The sequence below is a fragment of the Acartia tonsa genome, chromosome 13 (genome assembly GCF_053477335.1).
Source record: "Acartia tonsa isolate MP-2025a chromosome 13, ASM5347733v1, whole genome shotgun sequence".
NCBI lineage: Eukaryota > Metazoa > Arthropoda > Copepoda > Calanoida > Acartiidae > Acartia > Acartia tonsa.
The window spans coordinates 14,517,108-14,540,066 of NC_137272.1; the positions used below are offsets into that span (position 1 = coordinate 14,517,108).

The window sequence follows — 22,959 nt, forward strand, 5'->3', positions numbered from 1 at the left end:
GTTTTTTGTCATAATCAATAAGATAAAAAATTATCTATAAAATAGACATTGCTCTTTATTAGATAAGAAACAACAAAAGAAGTACCTGATCAAAAATAGCGGCAAACCATCAGTTCCTTCAACACGCGGCGCAACTCCAATTCAAAATGGCGGCGCTGCTCCGCCTCCGCCTAACCCAAGATCAACGACGACATTGACTAATACTGTAAATGTGTACTCTGTGCCATATAAACCCGCCTCAACCACAAATTACCCTGAAACTGAAAATGGATTAGGGGAAGATGGTGAGTTTATTCCAGGAATATTTGTTTATGCAAATTATTTACATTGCAAAATTTTAAGCTACGATAGGACAATTAAGGAAATAAACTTACATACTTCCTATTATACTCTGACATAATAATTATCCTGTTTACTATTTAAATAACATGATTTCTATTTGTATGCATGTATCTATGTCAGTAAGGTATTATCAACCAATAAATTGGTTGTTTTACAAACTGTTAGGCAAGATTTTATTGATCCAAGGAAGTTTTTTTCTCTAATTTTGAAGTCTATTACTGGTTATCTGTAGCAGGGGCGTCTGTATACTCACCACATATATCCAACAGCGTTTATATTCAATATTAACAACAAATAACTAGGTTTGTGTGGAGATTATGAACTGACTGAATTCTATGGTATTAATATGGGCAACTCAACTCCTTTGCCAGCTCAACAGAATAACACTATTACTAACAGGTAGGTTTGGGACTCATCATTTTTATTACATAAAGAAAATAATAACATATAGCAGCTGGTAAGAGTATCTCCTAGAAGGAAATATGACGTTGTCGATCAGGACACTCTGGCCAAAAAATTTGTCCTCTTTTTTGGGGAAGGTTTATTGAAAAGTAGAATCAGATAATGCAGTAGTCCTTAAGAACTAACATTCTAACTAGATTGTAATTGGTTGCACCTGATTTGGGCCGAGACATTCCCCCTACTAAAACTATTAATGTCATATCTCTGACATCGGTAATTTGTCCTTGGACTAATAGAGGTGTATGTCCTTGGTCTTTTTTTTGCAATCCAATTATTTCTTTTTAATTAAACTAATTTAGAAATTATCCTGTTGTTGTCATGTTTGTAGATTAATTAGTAGACAATGTAAATACTCATTAGAGCAATGATGATATCAATCACTATTCTTATACTAAAGTAACAGAATGTTTGTGTGTTTGTATGTTTGTACCAAAGGATCTCACTAACCGCTGAACCGATCGGGTTCTCCTAAACAGGGTATCTTCTCATAGGTCCCAGGAAGGTTTAAAACTATTTTGGGGGAGGGTACCACCACCCTACCAAGAGAAATCGCCCCTAGAAAAAATTCCCCCCAAAAAAAGATTTAAAAAAAAACTGGAATTTTTTTTTAATTTTTCTTTTCAAATTTAAAATTAGAAATTGGGTTATCAAATTTGACTCTCCCCTCCTCAAGTACACCTAGAGGCCTCTGGGGGCGTAGCCGCTAGTATATATATAGAGTGCGAAGCACATAGAAAAAAGAAAAGATTAGGAATAAAGGTTTTAAGGTAAAGGTAGTAAAATTAGGTCTTTTGGACTTTGGGTACTTGAACCAAAGAAAACTTTAATAATTTTGACGACTTTGAGTACTCACCTTTAGAAAAAATTACCCTCTACCAAATTTTTTTTTACTTCTTCTTTTAAATACTATATTGATAACTAACGGCTACGCCCCTAGAGGCCTCTAGGGGCACTTGAGGAGGGGGGAGTCGAATTTGATAACCCAATTTCTTATTTTAGATTTTAAAAGAAAAATTTAAAAAACGTAAAAAAAAAAAAAATTTTTTTTGGGGGGGGGTATTTTTCATTTTTGGGGGGTTGGGGGTGTCCCACCCCCCAAGAAAATAGTTATAAACCTTCCCAGGACTTATGAGAAACTACCCTGTTAAGGAGAACCCGATCGGTTCAGCGATTAGCGAGATCCTTCGGTACAGACACACAGACAGACACACAGACAGATACACAGACAGACACACAGACAAACATCCTGTTACTTTAGTATAAGGATTGGATTAGGGGGGAAGGGTCTCTTTCCCCCTCTCACTTTCAATGGTCACTAGTACCTACTAAAGACACTATAAAAGCATTATAAAGTAGCTCTGCCAATAATTCTTTATTGATGAAAAGAATTTCTTTGCTATACAAATAATTAATTAATTATTAAGTTTTACTAGCTTGCTTATTTTTATCCTATGTTGTAATTTTAGACTTACATCTTGCTACAGTTTATCTAAATCCTATATTTCATAATTAATTATTTTATATAAAATATTATTTGTGATTTGCTTTTAAGAAAATATATAGTGGTTTTGATTCTTCAAAATTTGTTAAGGGATGAAGGGGACATTTGACTAGTTTTTGCAGTATTGCCTAAAGCTTTATAATCCCGTGTTATTGGTTGGTTCTTCAACTAGTGTATGTCCTTATACAGAATTCTTTATATTTATGCTGTTTTGCAACAAGTTTATATTCTACTTTCTTCATGCCATTAAATTACTTTTTGACACTCTTCAAGTGTTCATGTTTGTTTGTTGAATTATGAGCCTTGCTATTATGGATGTTGTCATCCTTTTATTTTCTTTAGGATTTTAGAATGAATGGGCTGAAAAAGGGAGAGAATGGGGGGAAGCGGATTGTGCCTCCAGGTTGTAAACTGACCGCTCTTACGTATTTAGGATGAATGAGTTAAAAGAGAGAGAGAGAGAATGAAGAAAGCGGAGTTTCACTCTAGGTTTTAAACTGACCGCTCTTATATTTTTAGGATGAGTGAGTTGAAAGAGGGAGAGAATGAGGGGAAGCGTGGATTCACTCTAGGTTGCAAACTGATCTCGCTTCATGTTTAGGATGAATGAGTTGAAAGAGGGGGAGAATGAGGGGAAACGGAGTTTCCCTCTAGGGTGCAAACTGACTGCTCTTATAATTTGTGTTCTAGTACCTGCCGCACTTGCCATATATTATCTTCAAGGTATGTACAGACAGCAGAATATCAACTGTTTCTCTCAAAGTGCCTGTTTAGCATAAAACCCCCATTTCTTATATGGAGAGGGCTTGTATCCGGAGTAGCACCACACTCCCGCCTGTAACCTCCACTCTTTTATTTTTAAAATCAATTGAAAATAAGAATGGGAGGTAGTTTTACTTTGTTAGTTTATTACTTTAGGGAAGATTAGGTTATATTGGGCACTTGAGGTTCGGGGGGGAAATCAATCCCCCTTTCAGTTTTAGTTTTCAAAAGAAAAGGAAATGCATTTTAAGTTAGGAGTAAACTTTTTAAAAGCGAAGTTTTTCCTATAATTAGGGTCGGTCCGTCCGTCCGAGATAGATAACTTTTATTCGTTAATTTAGGCATGTTAGAATTGTCCTATCGATTTTAAACTTTGCATGATGATTCCTGTAGTAGTTAGGTACGATTTAGAAAGCATAGCAACTCTATAATCATTACCAGAATGTCCGTATGTCCATTTTAAACATGTTGATTTTCTACTTTTTTAACAACCAATTTTTATGTGATCTAATTATCCGTTTGATCTGATTTTTGGTATATTGATTCCTGGGACAACAAATAATAATATTATAAGCGAAGCAACTCTATAATCAAGTCCTAAAAACGTAAGTATGTCCAAAAACAATATCCTGTATCAAGCAGTTTTTCAACAAATTTACTTACAATTTTGCTTCGACTCTTATACTTTTATATTCTGATTATTCAGTTTAGACACTATACAAGTGTTAATGTTCGTTTGTCCTACTGTTTCAGTGCTTCGCTTTTATGGATGTTGTCATCCTTGTTTTCATAAATTTTAAGATATAGGTGCAAAATATAATGAAAGATCATATGTACATATTTTAAGCACAATATGAGATATTTAATAATTTATTTTAGAGATTATTAAGGAGAATTTCAAATAATTAATTATTATTTGATATACATACACATTTACTAATTATTCTCTTATGTAACTATATTGTTTCTAATATTTTATATTTGGTTAACAAGGTTCGAAATATGGTTGGGGAAAAAAGGAGAAACAAGGATGACAGCATCATTAAGTATTAAATCACAAAATGTGCTCTGTACCATAAAGAAATATTAAAAAGAAAGTAAAAAGTCATGCTACTTTTTTAACATACTAGTGGTTACGCTCCTAGAAGCCTGTAGGCCAGGCAATTTAGGGGGGAATTTCGAGTTTAAGCTTACCCAAGTGGCTATACAAAAGTTTATCAATCTACTACATGACAATGAATTAATATCAAGATTAATTACCAACAGACCAAAACAATATTACATTTAAAAATGATATTTTTACTAGGAGATATCATTACTGTAGCAAAACCTAGTGCAATTGGCCAATTTAATCAGACAACATCTGGTAACACTGTGCCATCATTTAACTCTGGCAACATTTTCTCTTCTAGCCAATCAGGTGACTAGTTTATTATTACGCGGGAAATTCTGATATATAGTCAATGACTAAGTAAATGCCTAATTTTCTAGATCTTAAAAAGAAGATAAGATATTAATTTAATTTAAATGTTTGGTTTTTTTAAAGAGATTGATATCTGTCTGTCTATCCGTCAGTCATTTTACCTGTCTGTTTTCCGTCTAGAACTTAAGATCTAAATAACCGCTGAACCGATTGGGCTATGCTTTTCAGGAAATATCCATAACAATTCATTCCCATATAAACAACCCCTTAAATAGTGGATGTAAATATTCATTCCCATATAAACAACCCCTTAAATAGTGGATGTAAATATTCATTTATTTCCCTGGTATCTCATTTATTTCCCTGGTATCTCATTTATATCCCTGGTATGATTTTAGAAGATTTTTAATTTTTTTTGGAAGATTTTATAATTTTTATCAATTACTAAAAGATAGAAAAATTATACCAGGGAAATAAATTAAATTTAAAAACATAAAAATGAGTTTTTGTTTAAATGAGAATGATATTCCTGTCCAGTTTTTTGTTTAGGAATAAATGATGGACCAATAGGTCATCATTTATTCACGAGGGTAAGAAATATTCATTCCTAAACAAAAAACTGGACAGGAATACCCCATTTATTTCCCGGAGGTAACCATTTATTTCCCTGAGGTAGTCATTTTTAGAAGATTTTCAAATTTTTTTGGAAGATTTTTGAATTTTTATTAATTATTAAAAGAAACTTTATATCAGGGATAAAAATTATCATAGCCGGGAAATAAATGAAAATTAAAAACCAAAATTAAACCACATTTTAGCATAAAAAATGAGTTTTTTGTTTAAATGAGAATGATATTCCTGTCCAATTTTTTGTTTAGGAATGAATATTTCTTACCCAAGGGAATAAATGATGGACCGATACCCCATTCACAATCTATGAGAGATAAAAAATAGTAGGACTACACTTGTAGAATAGATTCACTGTTAAAAAACTATCTTGACAGTTATAATTAATATTTATCATTTATATAAATTTTTATATTTAATGTTTTCTAATGAAATATTTTTATTAGATTTTTCGAGTACCAGTCGAACTAAGAGGTAAATTTTAATTATTTCTTATATAGCATTTTTTATTTTATTTTTTATTGGGACCAAAGCTTTTCTTTAAGCTGGGATTTTAAATAAAAATATACATTATCATAAAGCTTAGGATGCAAAAATGGACAAATTTAGTTAATAAAGCAGATGTTCAGAAAGATATTATATTCGATTAATCATATAAAAAATCACGAAACCTTTACACAAAAAATATACTTTGAATCATGACCGACAGACAGAAGGAACAAGAAAATCAGCCGTCTATCTTAAATAGCATCCGAAAAAAATCATATTTAACCCCATATCGTTACAGACGGACGGATGGACTGGCGTACAAGGGTGTTTTTTAGAAGTAGCGCAGCAATAACAAATTTGAATTTATAACAAAAACAGTTTAATTATAGAAACAATTATGTAAATTGTACATGTATGCCTACAAAGATACTGTGTAGAGACAATACAATAAAATACATGAACGTATGGGCATACATTAGTTGATGCTTGAAAGATATTAATTATAATTTTATGAAAGCCACTTGGTTATATTGGTAAATTAAAAAGGATTCTGTTGTATAAGCAAAACTTAATGGTTCTTTCTCTTAAAGTGTCAATTGAGCACCTTCTCCCTCTCATCTTTTCAATAAAGTGAAAATAAGGGCTTGGGGATATTTTTTCCCCCTAGTGCTTGCCCCTGCGAGGGATGCTGTCTAAAATGGTGCAAAAAATGGGGACAAATTTCAAATTGTTTTGGCGTGTGACGTCATACCCCCATCTCTTTTCTAGGGGGTTTCTTTCCTCCTTCCCTTTTCTTTCCCCTCACTTGTGACGTAAATAAACAGCCCCGTCAAATCAATTTGAAATTTGTCCCCATTTTTTGCACCATTTTAGACAGCATCCTGCGAGGGCCCTAACCATTGGGGGCCAATCAGTACCCAATTTATCTTAAAGTAATAAACAAACAAATGGAGAACTACCCAACCCACTTATTTTTTTTTCTTCAAAATAGAGGTATGACTAAAGTGAGGGGGGGAGGGTTTGACTATGCACTTAGAGGAAAACAACCAACATAGTTATTACGATATATATTACGCTTAAAGTTTTTTACTTAAATGGTAAAATTATTTAATTTTGTTTATATTTTTTTCCTGTTTTGAAATACAAAACGTTTCCTAAAAGTTTGTTAGGTAATAAAAAAATGTATGTTATCTAAGGTTTCTTATTAGTGGATGTTATGCTTATATAAAAGTAACAAGATATCTGTGATTCTGTCTTTCCGTGTATGTGTCTGTCTTACTAACCACTGGACCGATATGGTTCTCCTTAACAGGGTAGCTTCTGGTTTATAACTTTTTTGGTAGGAAAACTTCATCGTCCCAAGATAAATTGATCCTTTAAAAATAAAGTAATAGGATGTCTGTGATTTTGTAATTCCGTGAGTGTTTCTGTCTGTCTGTCTTACTAACCGCTGGACCGATATGGTTCTCCTTTACAGTTTACCTTTTCATAGGTCCTGGGAAGGTTTATAACTATTTTGCGGGAAGGTACTTTAACCCTCCCAAGAGGAAGAGAGTCAACCCCAACCCAAAAAATTTCTTTATTTTTTTAAAAATCGAATTCACCTCCCCCTTCCTCAAGTACCCCTAGAGGTGGTAGCTGCTAATAAAAATTATAATATGAATGAAAGTTGCACAAATAATTATTTTTTTAAAAATAAATAATTATTAAGCCTTATTTCAAGCGTCTGATGGACAGAAAGACAAAGATGCTGAAATATTTCTAATTTGTATTACACAGACGTATCATGTTATGTATCAAACCCTTTGATTAAGTCTAAAATACACTAATGTTAATGGTTGTTTGGAAAACAGTAAAAGTGTCGAACTATGACGTCAGAAAAAATGAACAATTAACTAATAAGAAGCCAGAATTCACTGTGGTAAAATATATAGCGGCCTCTCATTGGTTAATTGTTAATTTTTTCTGACGTCATAGTTTGACACTTTTACTGTTTTCGTTGTTTGTCCTATCGTCTGATTTCAGAGCTTCAACCCAGGGATCTTAAGGAATAAGACAATGAACGATATATTGATTTACATTCCCAATGACAAAAAAACAAGATTCCCCCATTTGTAGTTTAAAATTATTGTTTAAAAAGTTTGTTCACTACCAGCTTGGAAACAACAAAAACAAATTTAATAAACATACCCAACGCTGATAAGCAAAATTACCCCTTACGTACATCATGATTATTGGTTGGAAAGTTTTGACACTATTCGTTTTGAACCTTGATTATAAAATTCTTTGGGTACCAGTATAATTTACAGTCCAATGTCCCCTCCCTCCCTAGACATAACAACACATTATAGAAAATACGAGCGCTCTCTCTAACTTTATTTTTCCTTGTTTTTCTACTCATGATAATGTAAATAAGTAATTTTGAGAATTTAAAATATATTTCCACGAATATCGTACAACATGGTTAATAAATCAGGGATCTTAAGGGATAAGACAATGAAGGATATACAACCACAATGATGATAAAACAAGCACACAATTCATCATCATTGCCTTTTAGTTCTCGGCAGAACGTAGGCCATGCACAATGGTTCTCCAATCTTCCTTTTTTTGGGCACGTTTAGAGGCATTGCTGAAAGATGAAATTTTCTTTTCTTTCAGTTCACTTAAGAGTTCCCTCCTCCAGGTTGTTTTTGGTCTACCTGGTTTCCTCTTTCCTACGTGGGGGTTCCAAGTCAAGGCTTGATTGGTTATATCATCATGCCCTTTCCTTAGAGTGTGCCCCAGCCATCTCCATTTTCTCTGTTTTATTGTCAGTTTAATGTCTGACATATCACTGCGCTCTAGAAGCTCAGCATTTGTGATCTTATTTGGCCAAAAGATCTTGTGGATTCTCCTTAGACATTTATTGACATATGTCTGTAGCTTGGAGACCACTGCTGTGTTTAGGAACCAAGTTTCAGCCCCATACAGCAAAACAGAGAGAACATTTGACTTGAACAGTCTTAACTTGGTCTTTATGGAGATGTTGGAATTCCAAATTTTGTTCAGGCTGGCAAAGGCTGTCCTAGATTTGTTAATTCTAGCTTTAACATCTGTTAAAGTGCCTCCAGCTTCATCAATTTTACTTCCAAGATACTCAAAACAATCTACATCCTCAAGAATTTGGTCTCCAATAGTAATTGGTTCTTGGGAATTTGCATTTAATCTGAGTATTTTGGTTTTAGGAACATTTATTTCCAGTCCAACTTTCTTGGAAGTTTCAGCTATCCTGTTAGTCCTTCTTTGCATTTGACTTCTATTGCTTGTTAACAAAGCGATATCATCAGCAAAGTCCAGATCTCCTAAATATTTGGGATTGCCAAATAGCTCCCAATGAATGCCATCATTACTTTCACAGTTCTTCATGATCCAGTCAATGGCAAGGAGGAAAAGGAAGGGAGAAAGAAGGCATCCTTGTCTGACGCCTGTTACAATCTCAAAAAAGGTTGATAGTTTACCTTTATACATTACATTTCCACCTCCTTTATGATAGATAGCTTTAATGATATTGATTATCTTTTCTGGAATGCCATAGTGTCGGCAGATTTTCCAGAGAGATCTTCTGTCTAAAGAATCAAATGCTTTTTTGTAGTCAATGAAGTTTACAAAAAGCTCAGAGTTCCATTCCTTGGATTGCTCTATGATGATTCTTAGAGAGGTTATCTGATCAATAGTGGAACGGTTTGGTCTAAATCCAGCCTGATTAGGTCTTAGCTTTTCATTAACCTTCTTCTTTATTCTATTAAGAAGAATCTTACTAAGGATACGGCCAGGTACTGAAAGGAGCATTATCCCTCTGTAGTTTCCACATTGGGTCAAGTCTCCTTTTTTGGCTAGTATTGAGATATGTCCATTCTTCCAGTCCTCTGGGCATAACTCATCATTCCATATCTTTGTGATCAGAGGTAGGAATGCCTCAGCAGATGTATCTAGGTCTGCTTTTATGACCTCAGCTGGGATGTTATCAGGTCCAGCGGCCTTGTTATTTTTCAAACTTTTAATGGCCTCCTTGATTTCCAATAGATTTGGCGCTCGACAGTCAATGTCAAGTGCATCTGAGGGTGGAATCTCAGTTTCTTCCTCTGGAACTGGAAGATTCAGCAGTTCAGTGAAGTGTTCTGCCCATCTATTTAGAATATCTTCATCAGTTTTAAGGAGTGAACCATCCTTGTCCCTGATGTGTGATCCTGATTTGTGTACTTTACCTGCAATGCTCTTAGTAATCTCATAGACATCTTTCATTCTATTTAGATTAAAAGCATTTTCTGCTTGCATAGCAAGGTTTTCCAAGTGTTCTTTTTTGTCAATTCTGACACTTCTTTGGATTTCCCTGCTGAGCATCTTATACAGGTCTTTATCTTCTGGAGAGTTTCTGGAGAGTGTCTTTTGTCTTACCTCTCTTCTTTGATCCATGAGATCAATGGATCTTTGAGTGATCCACGGCTTTTGGTTAGCCTTTTTAAAACCTAATTTTTCTTGGCTAGTATCATTATAAACTTTTTTGATACCTTGCCAAATATCTTCAACTCCATCATCCTCTTGAAGAGTCAACAACTCAAATCTGTTCTTTAGAGTGAGCTTAAACTCTTGTAGCTTTTCAGAGTTTTGAAGGGTTGTTAAATTATACTTTTTCCTGGGGTTAGGCTTTGTGTCCTGCTTTTTAAATCTAAGCCGAACTTTAGAAGATAGAAGATAATGGTCTGAATTAACATCAGGTCCTCTTTCAACCCTGACATCAAGGAGAGAACCTTTAAAACGTCTAGATATACAGATGTGATCTATCTGATTAAAGGTTCTTTGATCTGGTGATCTCCAGGTGGCAGTATGAATCTTCTTGTGTTTAAAGATGGTTCCACCAATGACAAGTTTGTTTTCAGTACAGAAACTTACAAGTCTATCACCATTGTCATTTTCCTTGCCATTACTTAAGCCTAGGCCATATCTGCCCATGACTTCTTCTAAATTCTCATTATTACTCCCAACTTGAGCATTGAAATCACCTAGGAGCATGGTCAGGTCCTTTTCTTTATGACCATTCTTAAATACAGAGTCAAGCTGGTCATAAAATTCGTTTTTGACCTCTGTATCTGCTTGTTCTGTAGGAGCATATGCTACTATTATTCTCAGATTGATGTTTTTATCTGAGGATTTGAAGTAAGCCTCCATGATTCTTGGACCATGGGGTTGCCAACTGATCATGGCCTGCTCTGCTTGCTTGGTCAGCATAAGAGCCACCCCTTGGTTATGTCCTAGATCCTCATTCATATGGCCTGAGTAAAGTATTTTCAAGCCAGAATGATGTTTAAACTCTCCATTATTTGTCCACCTTGATTCGGTGATAGCCAGGATATCAACCTTGGCTTTAAGCATTTCTCGGCAAATGTTTTCTGTCTGGCCTGACTGAAACATTGTCCGAACATTCCAGGTGCAAATTTTTGCTGGTCTGCGGGAATTCAGAATCATCCGCCTGACTGGTCCTTTAGCGGTTTCCCAGCCAAACATCATATTGTTGTTTCCAACCTCTACTTCGTTCCCGAGCCCAAAGTTAAATTGGTCTTTACTTTGTGCAGATTGAACGTGAGCAGGTTTTTTCTAGGGAAGGATTGTTAGCCCCACCCAAACCCCCTGAACTGGGGGAAGTGACCAGAATTCAGTCTGGCATCTACCCTAGGACCTTTCCAGCACAGTAGGACTCTTCTGGTGTAGCTCCTAGGATCATTGATGCACGGTGCAGGATGGACGGCGTGCACGTAACTGGTCTCCCATCCCAAGCACACAATTAGGTACCAGTAAAATGTCCCCTCCCTTCCTGTTTGTTCATATATTTTTAGACAGAACCATAAATAAAAACAAGGATTACACCATCTTCCTACATATAAGGACCATTACAAAATAATCTTGTATTGACAAAAGGACAAATTGAATAGTAGACTAGTCCCCACAGTTTTATAGTAACGATTTCTTATTCGTTGGCTTAACAACGTTAATGACTTTTACTATATTTTGATTTATTGATTCAGTAAGTGCCCACTGTCCATACGTTTCAACCATTAATTGTAATCAACAGAAAGGGTATTTTTTTGTATAATTATTGGGGATGTACATCAATTTATAGGCCATTGTCTCATCCCTATTAAATGTTCTGTAAAAGCAAAATATGTATTTTTACCCTAAGTTGTAAAGGGTAATCAGTAATCTATCTTATACAGCAGCCGAGAAAATATATCCCATGGCTCAGCCACCCCCCCCCCCTCCCTTGGATGTCCCTGATTTTTGCCATTACCTTGCAGGGATCTCAAGGGATAAGATAATGGCCGATAAATTGATAAATATCCCCATTGATGATGCACGAAATTACAACTTCTGTAGATTACAATTAGTGGTTGAATCGTTTGGACACTCAACTCTATAGACAAACCAATCAAAAGCAATAAAAGTCCCCAAACTTTACTATGAAACCTTGGGGACTAGTGTAATATACATCCCAATGTCCCCTCCCTCCCTGCATTACTTGTATGCATGTACTTTTTTCCGAGAAAATACATTACGCTTATGGACTAAGTAAAAGTACATGTTTTGATGCTAAATCCAGGGATATAAAGGGATAAGACAATGGCCGATAAATTGATGTACATCCCCAATAATGATAAACAAAATTATCCTTTCTGTAGATAAAATTAGTGATTGGAACGTTTGGACACTCAACTCTATAGACAGACCAAAATTCAATAAAAGTCCAAAAAGTTGTTAAGCCAACAAAAAAGAAAACGTAATTAAAAACCTTGGGGACTAGTGTAATATACAGCCCAATGTCCCCTCCCCTCATTGCATTACTTGTATGAGTGTATATTTTTCCGGGAAAATAATAGTACGCTTATGGACTAAGTAAAAGTACATGTTTTGATGCTGTAATAATAATCTATTATCAATTTTTATTATTAATATGTGTAATGTACATTCATGAGTTATGTAGGGAGGGAGCGAACATTAGACGTAAATTACACTGGTACCCAAAGTTTTATGTTTCCTATATTATCCTATTCGGTGATGTAAATAAATTTGGTTACTTTTTTCGAATTTTGATTGGTTGGTTATAAACTATATAGTAGTCTCCAAACCCAGAAAGTAGGGGACCATGGGCTGTTTATTACACTATTCCCCTAGTTTTATAATAACGTTTCCTTATTCGTTGGCTTAATAACTTTTGCGCTTTTTATTGCGTTTTTTACTGGTTGGTTTATTAAGCATAGTGTCTAAACGTTTCAACGAATAATTATATCTACGGAAGGAATATTTCTGTGTATCAGCCTTGGTGTCCAAACCAATAATTTAAAAGTAAAGGGAATTTGTTTTATTGGGGATGTATATCAATTTATTTTCTGTTGTCTTTTTCCTTGATATCTCTTTGATTCATGTCACAAGTCTTATTGAAAGTAAAGATATTCAATAATTAAGGTCTTTCAGAAGTACGTCACATATCGATATATTATTTCTTGGAGGTTGCACCAGATTTCTATGTACTCTGATAAAGTGATGCTTGCAGCTGGCTAAAATAACAATACACCCCCTTATCCCCTCCTACTGAATGAACGAATTTACGATTAGATGAGGTCCAAATTGACGACAAATATTCCCCTGTCAATATATCCACAAATATCCTATATCCATTATGCGTCTCAACCAATATTCCTTTGCAAATTGTCTGATGCCATTTTTTGCTAAATTATTCAAATTTCGATTTTATCAGGGATAAGACAAGGAACGATAAATTGATATCCATCCCCGATCATGATTATCAAAATTAGCCCATAGGTACATTCAGTTAGTTTTGTAACTCATAAATTCATTAATTTTTACAACGATAGTTTACATTATAATTTATATCACTATACTTCTAACTTAACATTTTAAAAAGTGATTCCTATAACAAATGAATACAATGTTATTAGCAAAAGCATTTCTATAATTAATGTAAGTACGTTAGTGTATCTTAAGTAATATAATTTTATTTTTTAAATATCAAATGAGGTTTTATTGTGTTAAATTGTTAATATTTGTGCATATGTCCGACTGTTTGATTTGGCATTTTCACTCTTTTATATTAATGATGTTTTAGTTTTTTTTGCTTAGTTACTTATGGATGCTATCATATCCGTGTACTCTTTTTAGAAATAATCAAGTGACATTAATTAAAAATAAAGGTCCCCCAAAAAATTTTGTGATTCTAATTAAATAGTAAAGTTATTTCAATGACAGCTTATAAGGTTTCTTGACCATAAAGAAAAACAACCGTCTGCAAACTTTTAGGTCCTCAGAAAAGTGGGACAGGTAGTTATTTACATATACATCTATAGATTTTCCTTTTTTAAAGGTTTAGCTGGGGATCCTGGACAGAGTGGACACAGTGTACCTCTACACCTTGTAATCCTAGAGAGACACAGGTACATAGATAGATACATAGAGAGATAGACAGAGTGGACACAGTGTACCTCTACACCATGTAATCCTAGAGAGACTCAGGTACATAGATAGATACATAGAGAGACAGAGTGGACACAGTGTACCTCTACACCATGTAATCCTAGAGAGACTCAGGTACATAGATAGATACATAGAGAGACAGAGTGGACACAGTGTACCTCTACACAATGTAATCCTAGAGAGACTCAGGTACATAGATAGATACATAGAGAGACAGAGTGGACACAGTGTACCTCTACACAATGTAATCCTAGAGAGACTCAGGTACATAGATAGATACATAGAGAGACAGAGTGGACACAGTGCACCTCTACACCATGTAATCCTAGAGAGACTCAGGTACATAGATAGATATATAGAGAGATAGACAGAGTGGACACAGTGTACCTCTACACCATGTAATCCTAGAGAGACTCAGGTACATAGATAGATACATAGAGAGACAGAGTGGACACAGTGTACCTCTACACCATGTAATCCTAGAGAGACTCAGGTACATAGATAGATACATAGAGAGACAGAGTGGACACAGTGTACCTCTACACAATGTAATCCTAGAGAGACTCAGGTACATAGATAGATAGATAGATAGAGTGGACACAGTGTACCTCTACACCATGTAATCCTAGAGAGACTCAGGTAGATAGATAGATACATAGAGAGACAGAGTGGACACAGTGTACCTCTACACCCTGAAATCCTAGACAGACACAGGTAAATAGATAGATAGATAGTTAGATAGATAGATAGATAGATAGATAGATATATAGATAGACAGACAAATAGATAGACAGACAGACACACAGCCAGAAAAACAGACAGACAGAAAGACAAACAGACAGACATTCAGACAGACAAACAGACAGACAGACAGACAGACAAACAAAACAACAGACAAACTGACAAACAGACAGACAGACAGACAGAGAGACAGACTGATAGCTAGATAGATAGATACATATATAGATACTTAGATAGATAGATAGATATACCCCCGTGGCTAAACTCTGTGCACCTGTATTTTATCTAGGCTAGAACTCGAATCTGTAACAGCAATGATCCATCCATCAATTCCACAATAAAGGTTATTTTACATTTTTCGTGTTTTTAAAAGAGAATGTTTTCTATGATAAGGGTCGGTCCGTACGTCCGTCCGTTACTGTAGGCTCTTTTCGTCAATTTAGACATGTTAGAATTGTCTTATCGATTTCAGACTTTGCATGATAATTTCTATAACAGTTTAAAAAGCGTAGTGACTCTATAATCGTTACCAGCAAAGCCCGTATGTACATTTTAAACATGCTGATTTTTTAATTTTTTTAATATATCGGATTTATGGAATAATGATTCCTATTACATCAAGGTATAATGTTATAAGCGATGCACCTGTATTTCAGCAGTTTTGATATATAGTGTCCAAGCTGCATGTGTTTTAAGATATTTAAGCTTTTTTTGTTTGACGTCTATTATAAATCTAAAATTACTTTTTATGTAAGATTTTAAAATAACTTAGCACAAATTGTTATATGATACTCTGCAAATACTTTTATATTTAGATTTTATTTTAAGATCTTTTGTATAATTTTGAATGGAAAATTCTTAAACACTTCAATTGGATAAGAACTACAAAGAATGAAATTATTGGTTGATAAGTTTAAAACAGAATGAGAAATGAAATTGGTTGTAAATTTACTGGTCCCAAAAGTTTAAAACTACGTTACCTTATTCGTTGTCTTAAAAATTTTAGAGGCGTAAATATACTGGTCCCCAAAATTTTAAAATTAGGCTCACTCATACGTTGGCTTCAAAACATTGGAGCCTTTTATTCAATTTTTTTAGAATATATTTCTTTACACCACTGAAAACTGTCTGAATTTAATTCTATTTCATCTATTTAAAGATAATCTTAAGAAATAATTCACATGATATTAGAAATATAATTTACATTAATATAAAAGATCTTTTGAGTACGTGATATTAATTAAGTATTTCTTTGAATTATTTTTAATATACTCCTAAATTAATGTCAAACTGGCAGATAAGAAAATTAAATAAAGAATACAACAATTTGACAGCGGTAAGTGTCATGTGTAACGTCATAAAAATACATCTAAAAGGAAGGATGAGATGAAAAGAGGGAAAGAATACCCCCTAATAAAGAGATGAATAATAGATGTGTAATTTTTATGATGTCACACATGACACTTTCCGCTGTACCACAACAATGACAAAAGAAGCAAAGATAAAGGCACAATTTTCTATTATCAGAATAGGAAAAGGTTATTATCATAGGACTTTGGAGACTATTAGAATAAACAGCCCAATGCCCCCTACCCCCCTGGCTTATTATACATTACAGAATATTTTATATTTAAAGTATATTTTAGACATTTTTGAAGTATGTTATTCTTTTGAAAACTAAATGTATACTTTGAATAAGTCATTTAGCCGAGGATGGGTTATTAAATTCTAATTTATTTTCCCCTTCATATTATTCAAAATTCCTACTTTCCTAGATTGGCCTGGTCTGCGGACCCTTGTGGCCAATAAAACAGGCCTTAATCCTATACTTTTTTTCATTTTACTATTCACGTAAAGCTGTCTTTGATACGATAGGATAAAATCATCCCATTGAATTACAGATAGCTTTCTGCGAATAGTAATATTAAAAATTGTGATTTATTACAGTTTTGTTTGGTCCATAGTAGCCTTTATAATTTTTTAGTATGACCTAAAACCGATTTTAATCCGGCGGATATTAACCGGTTTTGAAGCAATACTAAAAATATCTTTTATACATTACTTGAATATTTAATTTATTTTTCAGGATTGTTTTGAGCTAAACGAAGGGACAAACATGGAGATAAAACCTTGTATATGTTCATCTACATCATACTTCAACAACTAGATATAGAGTAGCTACAATGTACATGTAGTTATAAAGAGTTCTACACTAAGACTAATTTCAATTTTGTACATAAGTAATAAATGATAGAAAAATATAAAAATAAAGATTTGTATTTGTTCAGTGTTGCATCTTTTTCATAGCATATCATAAATGGGGGAAGGGGTCATTAGTCCTCAACAGGCATTTTGTGTGAAAGTATTGCTATTACAGAGTTGCTGTGCTACAAAAAGACAAATGTATTCTTTAACTTTAGATTGAAAATTGTCAGGGAAAATTGCAAAAAAAAAATAAAACGATTAATCTTATGACATGTCGAAATAGTTGAAAGATATATAATGATTATGGATCTGAAGGGAAAAGACAATGGCCGAAAAATTGATGTAAGTCCCGATAATGATACAAAAAATTAGCCATTCTGTGAATTACAAATAGCGGTTGAAACGTTTAAACACTTAATCAAACTGAACCAACCAATATGAAATAAAGGTTCCTAAAATTGCTAATCCACCAAATAAAAATCTTATTATAAAAATTTGGGGAGTAGCGTAATAAACAGCCCGATGTCCACTCCCTCCCTGGATAATGATTCACTACCGGTCAGTTGAAATTGAGTTTCCGATGGTGTACATAATTTCCTCGTCCTATCTCAATATTTACTACTAACTAAAAAAGCTTCAAAATTTGACATCTGAATTTAACATCTGAATGTATACTGTATAATGTATAACTCGTTTATACATTATGTCGATTTCCCTTTGACCGGAGTAGCCGAAAATAGCTTTTGCAATATTTAAGTTATCTGCTGTACAACTTTGCAAATTAGGGGAGAAATGGGCAATCAATTTTCTGTTGATCCCACTACCAATATCCTCAAGATAACAAGGCTGATAATATTCATCAAATGGAGGCTCTAAAACGGTTGGACAAACAAACATCAACACTTGTAAAGTGTCAGCACTTAATAAACAGAATATCAATATATTAGTCAAAACAAAATTGTAATTAAATTTTTCATACAGTTGCTAAAATACAGAGCTGGATCTTTAAATCATCTTAGTGGTGAGCCAGATCGGGGTGAGCCAACTTTCCACCAATGAGAGCACAGCATTTTATGAAATGCCGCGCTGTGATTGGCTGAAATTCGGCTCACCCCGATCTGGCTCACCACTACAATGATTAAAAGATCCAGCTAATGTTACTTTTTAAGATCAAAAATTTATTTTAGCACGTGATTATAGAGAAGCTTCACTTTTAACATTGTACCTTGCTGTCCTGAGAAACTACATTCCAAAATTCAGATGAATAAAGTATTAGCATGGACCAACGATCTTAAATATCTCAGATCTTAAATATTTTTTAAATATCTCAAAGCTACTCTATAGCGAGGAAATGTCTGTCCATTTTTATGCTCCATTTAGACACAAATTATTTACTAGATACTTTGATTTACGAAATATTTACTTTATACCCTTTACAATGGTAAAATCTAAATTTAAACTTCTTATTTTGCTGTGTTTTTTTTGCCCTAGTAATTGTTCTAGTTAGAAAGAAGATAAAATAAAATTGAATGTCATTAATTTAATTTCCTACCAAACGGATTTGGGTCCTTTCCCTCAAAATGCCATTCAAGCGCTAAAAACCCAACCCCCCAATTTTTTTAATAGATTAAAAATAATGGGGTGTTTTATTCTAATGCTCAACCCCTGCTGGGGTGTCTTAACCCTTTTGGGAATGCAAAGTACCCAATATTCTAACCTAACCTGCCCTAAAATAATAAATAAAATAAGGAATAGTTATTTCTTTCATCGTATTAAAAACGGCTTTCCGCGGATATAGAATGTACAATTAGAAGGCACCTCGGGGCTAAAAAACTGGTTTTAATCTCATGATTGTACTTTTTATATTCGTAGAAAGCTGGATATAATACGATGCTAGACATAGTTTTTTCGTATGGATGAGAACCGGTTCCTATCCACCGGATTCGAATGAATACGAGAAAACTCCTTATTTTCAATTTCTTTTAAAATAAGGGTTGGGGTACTGTGCACTACAAGGCAATTTGAGGGAAACCGCCCGGATTTGGATTTAAATGATACATACATAATTGAAATGAATTATTTCTATTTATAGGATATTATCAATTTAATTCTTAAAATAAAATCAGATAGTAGTACTTTCTTGTGGGGATATGTCACTTGAAGATTATTTTACTTTTTTATATCTAATTTGTTTATATTCATTTAGCTTGCTCTAGTACAGTAAAATGCAGAAAATAATAAATTCTGTTCTTAAGTGATTAAATTTGACTGGCCAAAAGTTGCCATTAGGTTTTTATTGTAAAATACAAGTCAATTAGTGACGCAACAATAACATGTAAAAAAAATTATGGTTCAATTAAAAATAATGTATATTATAATATTATGAAAATCCTTAGTTTTTATCTTTTTTTTCTTACTCAATCTGTCAATAAACAAGAGGTTATAGTTTAAAGAGATAAATATCAGTACGGACATTTCCGAGCTATAGAGTAGCTGCGACATTAGCAATATGGGGTATAGTCCTTTCCACGACATCCCTCCATAAGGAGCGATTCTTCGTATTTTTAAAATGGCTTTTTATAGGTTATTTTAGGTTAGGTTAGGTTATATTGTGTTAGGTGATTGCCCCACAGGGTTAGGTAATTGGCCCCGCAGGGTTAGAGCCCCCCGCAGGGGCTAGAAATAGGAGAAAAGCTACTGTGAAAAATACGAAGAATCGCTCCTTATGGAGGGATGTCGTGGAAAGGACTATACCCGCAATATGAAATTAGTCTCAAAATAGCAAATCAAATCTAATTTAGAATATTTTCAATATTAGTTTATTTTTAAAGCAAAGATTTTATATCATTATGGTCGGTCCATCCGTCCGTAACATTTAGCTCTTTTCGTTTATCTAAACAAATTAGAATTGTCCTATAGATTTCAATTTTTGCATGATGCTTCCTTTAATAGTTAGGTACGACTTAGAAAGCGTAGCAACGCATTAGTCGTTACCAGAAATTCAATTTAAAACTTGCTGATTTGTTACTTTTTTATCTATAATACAAAGTAGAATGATGTCTGTCCGTCTTTCCCTTAAGATCTCGGTAACCACTGAACCGATCAGATACCTACTGGTCCTGTGGTGGTTTTAGGCTATTTTCTTGGGGGGTGGGACACCCTTAATCCCCCAAAAAACAAAAAAATCCCCCCCATTTTTTTGTTTTACGAATTTAGCGAATTTTGCTAATTTTGCGAATTCGCTATTTATTCGCCAAAATTTGTTATCCATTCGTATTTTTTCCGCTGGGTAGGTAATTGAAGATGTAATTATACCTCTTGGGACAAAACCCCTACAGGCTAGGGGCAAATCCGCTAGTATTATATTTATAACAAGAATGACAACATCCATAAAACCAATGCTCTGGAACGGTAGGGCAAACGAACATTTAAACTTGTAGAGTGTCAGAACTGATTATGCAGAATATTAATGTAAAAGACTAAACAAAATATGTTGCATAACTTTGTAAAAAAAAACACCGTGTTTTTTTAACTCAAGAAGGAAAATTGTATTTAATTTAAATTTTGTTGTATAAGTTTAATATGCGGGTTTTTTTTAAGTCAGGAAATTAGATTTATATAAGGACAATGATGACAAAATCCATAACGCGAAGCTCATAACGTCAGACGTTCAGGCTAACGAACAGTAACAAATCTATAGTAACAACGCATTGAGTAATCTGTATTATTTAGAAATTAGAGTAAAACACTAGAGAGGGAAAGGATTAAATAACTGTATTCCAGAACTGTAGCAGAAAATAATTTGGTAGCAGACGAATAAGATCATTGAAAAAGGAAGGGAGGTAGTTATCTGTATATACATCTATACTATATATATGTTATTTAGAAGTCTCAATAAAATTTCAGTAATAGTTATTTATCGCATCATACTATAGACAGCTTTCTGCGGAGATTAAAATGAAAAATTCTAAGATTAAAACCGGTTTGGTTTGCTGCGAGGGACTGAAGGCCCGGGATAACAAAGCTTGTATTATTTCTTATTTGTAGAAAATTGTCTTTTATACGATGCTAAAAATGATTTTGTATTCGTGGGAAATTGTCTGTAACAAGATGCTATACATGATTTTTCAGTATGGCTGAAAATTGGTTATAATCCAGGGCATGTTAATCTGTTCGGAAGCAATACTGGTAAAATATATATAAAATAAGCTTAAATTAAGGTAAATACTAGATTTAAAGACTTGATCCTAAAGAGGTTCCACTGATAATATTCTGCTTATTCGTACTAATCAGCATTACATTTTTAAGTAGCGAAGCTACTCTACAATTTGAAATGTCCGTCTGTTGAAGACAAAGTAGTGAAAACGTGATTTTCTCGGCTCCTATTAAAGATAGACAGTTGAAATTTTTAGTGAAGATTCATATGACATATGTGCAGCTAATCTATACATTGTTTGTCCATCTGTTTGTTAATTGGGGTGCTATATCGATTCCTAGCTTTTTTTGTTTTCGTAATTTTCTCGACTGTTTTTCAACACCGACGACTGAGCTTTTCAGGGATTTAATAAATTTGCATCCTAAATATTTAGTTTGATTAGGGGGCTAGATCCATTCCTAGTTTTTCAAGTTTTCATCATTATCTAAACTCCTGTTCAAGTTAAACGGCTGGAATTTTTAGGGATTAATTATGTAAACATTCTACACATTTCTATTAAGTTTTTTAAAGATATGATAATTGTTTGGGATGCTAGATCGATTCCTAGTTTTTCAAGTTTTCATGAATTTTTCGACTCCTGTTCAAGATAAAAAGCTGGAATTTTTAGGGATGAAATGAGTCAACATTATACATATTTTCTCTAAGTTTAATAAAGACTTGCTATTGGTTTGGGTGCTAGATCCATTCCTAGATTTTACGTTTTTTCTTTTTAGCTTAATGCCTAAAAAGACATTATACATTTTTAAAAGGTTTCGTGATTTATTCCATTTATGTCTTTTTCACATCCTTGTTTATTGTATAAAAACGTAAACAAATTATCGTAAATTATCAAGAAAATAAAACGATTTCAACAAAATTATAATTCAAAACCAATTATTAAAACAATAGAAAATAATAATAATTAGTACGTAGCAAAAATTCCTTAAAAATTCTTTTTTAGATTATCTTGAGTTAATAAAACATTGGAAACCAAGGGAAGGTAGGGGCATGCATTGAACTGTAAATTACACAAGTACCCAAAGTTTTGAAACCACGTTACCTTATTCGTTGACAAAAATTTTTCGACAAATTAGTCTGTTAACTGTTTGATCATCAAGGGCAATAAATCTATTGTTAACAGGAATAAGGAATAATTTATTATATAACAAATCGGGTTTTCGTAAATTACTACAAAAACAACCTCAAAATTTTCTGCCAAAATATCAGCAAAATAGCAGGAAAGAGCCAAGAAGAAATAAGAAGTTTGTTAAAAAAAAGATTTTAGAATGGATATGTGATATCTTTTGTGAGTGCCTGAAATGGCAGACATTAAAAATATCTTACGGATTTCTTAGCTTAGATTTGTGTTTTTTTATTACTTCGTCAAAAAAGTAATTTTTGGTCCAGATGCAACCGAACCTAATTTATTTATATCTCATATTCCTTCTCTCTCTCTCTCTCTCTCTCTCTCTCTCTCTCTCTCTCTCTCTCTCTCTCTCTCTCTCTCTCTCTCTCTCTCTCTCTCTCTCTCTCTCATTCTCTCTCTCTCTCTCTCTCTCTCTCTCTCTCTCTCTCTCTCTCTTCACCCTATCTCTCATTCTCCGATAAAACTTATTTTCTCTGTTACCTCTGAAAACCTCTAAGAGACCTAAATTGTCGGGTCCAACCTTTGATACAAATTATGTCGGA

At 33.6% G+C, this 22,959-nt stretch overlaps 1 protein-coding gene across 1 annotated transcript in view; it reads left to right on the plus strand.

Moving 5' to 3' along the window:
* LOC145335167 (uncharacterized) overlaps positions 1 to 17,073 on the plus strand; it is a 63,710-nt gene extending 46,637 nt beyond the window's left edge. The window contains exons 8-15 of the mRNA XM_080180897.1: positions 63 to 284; positions 645 to 741; positions 2,907 to 3,028; positions 4,374 to 4,487; positions 5,564 to 5,591; positions 14,020 to 14,089; positions 15,160 to 15,213; positions 16,957 to 17,073. Coding sequence (XP_080037023.1) covers positions 63 to 284; positions 645 to 741; positions 2,907 to 3,028; positions 4,374 to 4,487; positions 5,564 to 5,591; positions 14,020 to 14,089; positions 15,160 to 15,213; positions 16,957 to 17,037 — 788 coding nt within the window. The 3' untranslated portion in view covers positions 17,038 to 17,073. The remainder of the gene's footprint in view (positions 1 to 62; positions 285 to 644; positions 742 to 2,906; positions 3,029 to 4,373; positions 4,488 to 5,563; positions 5,592 to 14,019; positions 14,090 to 15,159; positions 15,214 to 16,956) is intronic.
* The last annotated feature ends 5,886 nt before the right edge of the window (positions 17,074 to 22,959 follow it).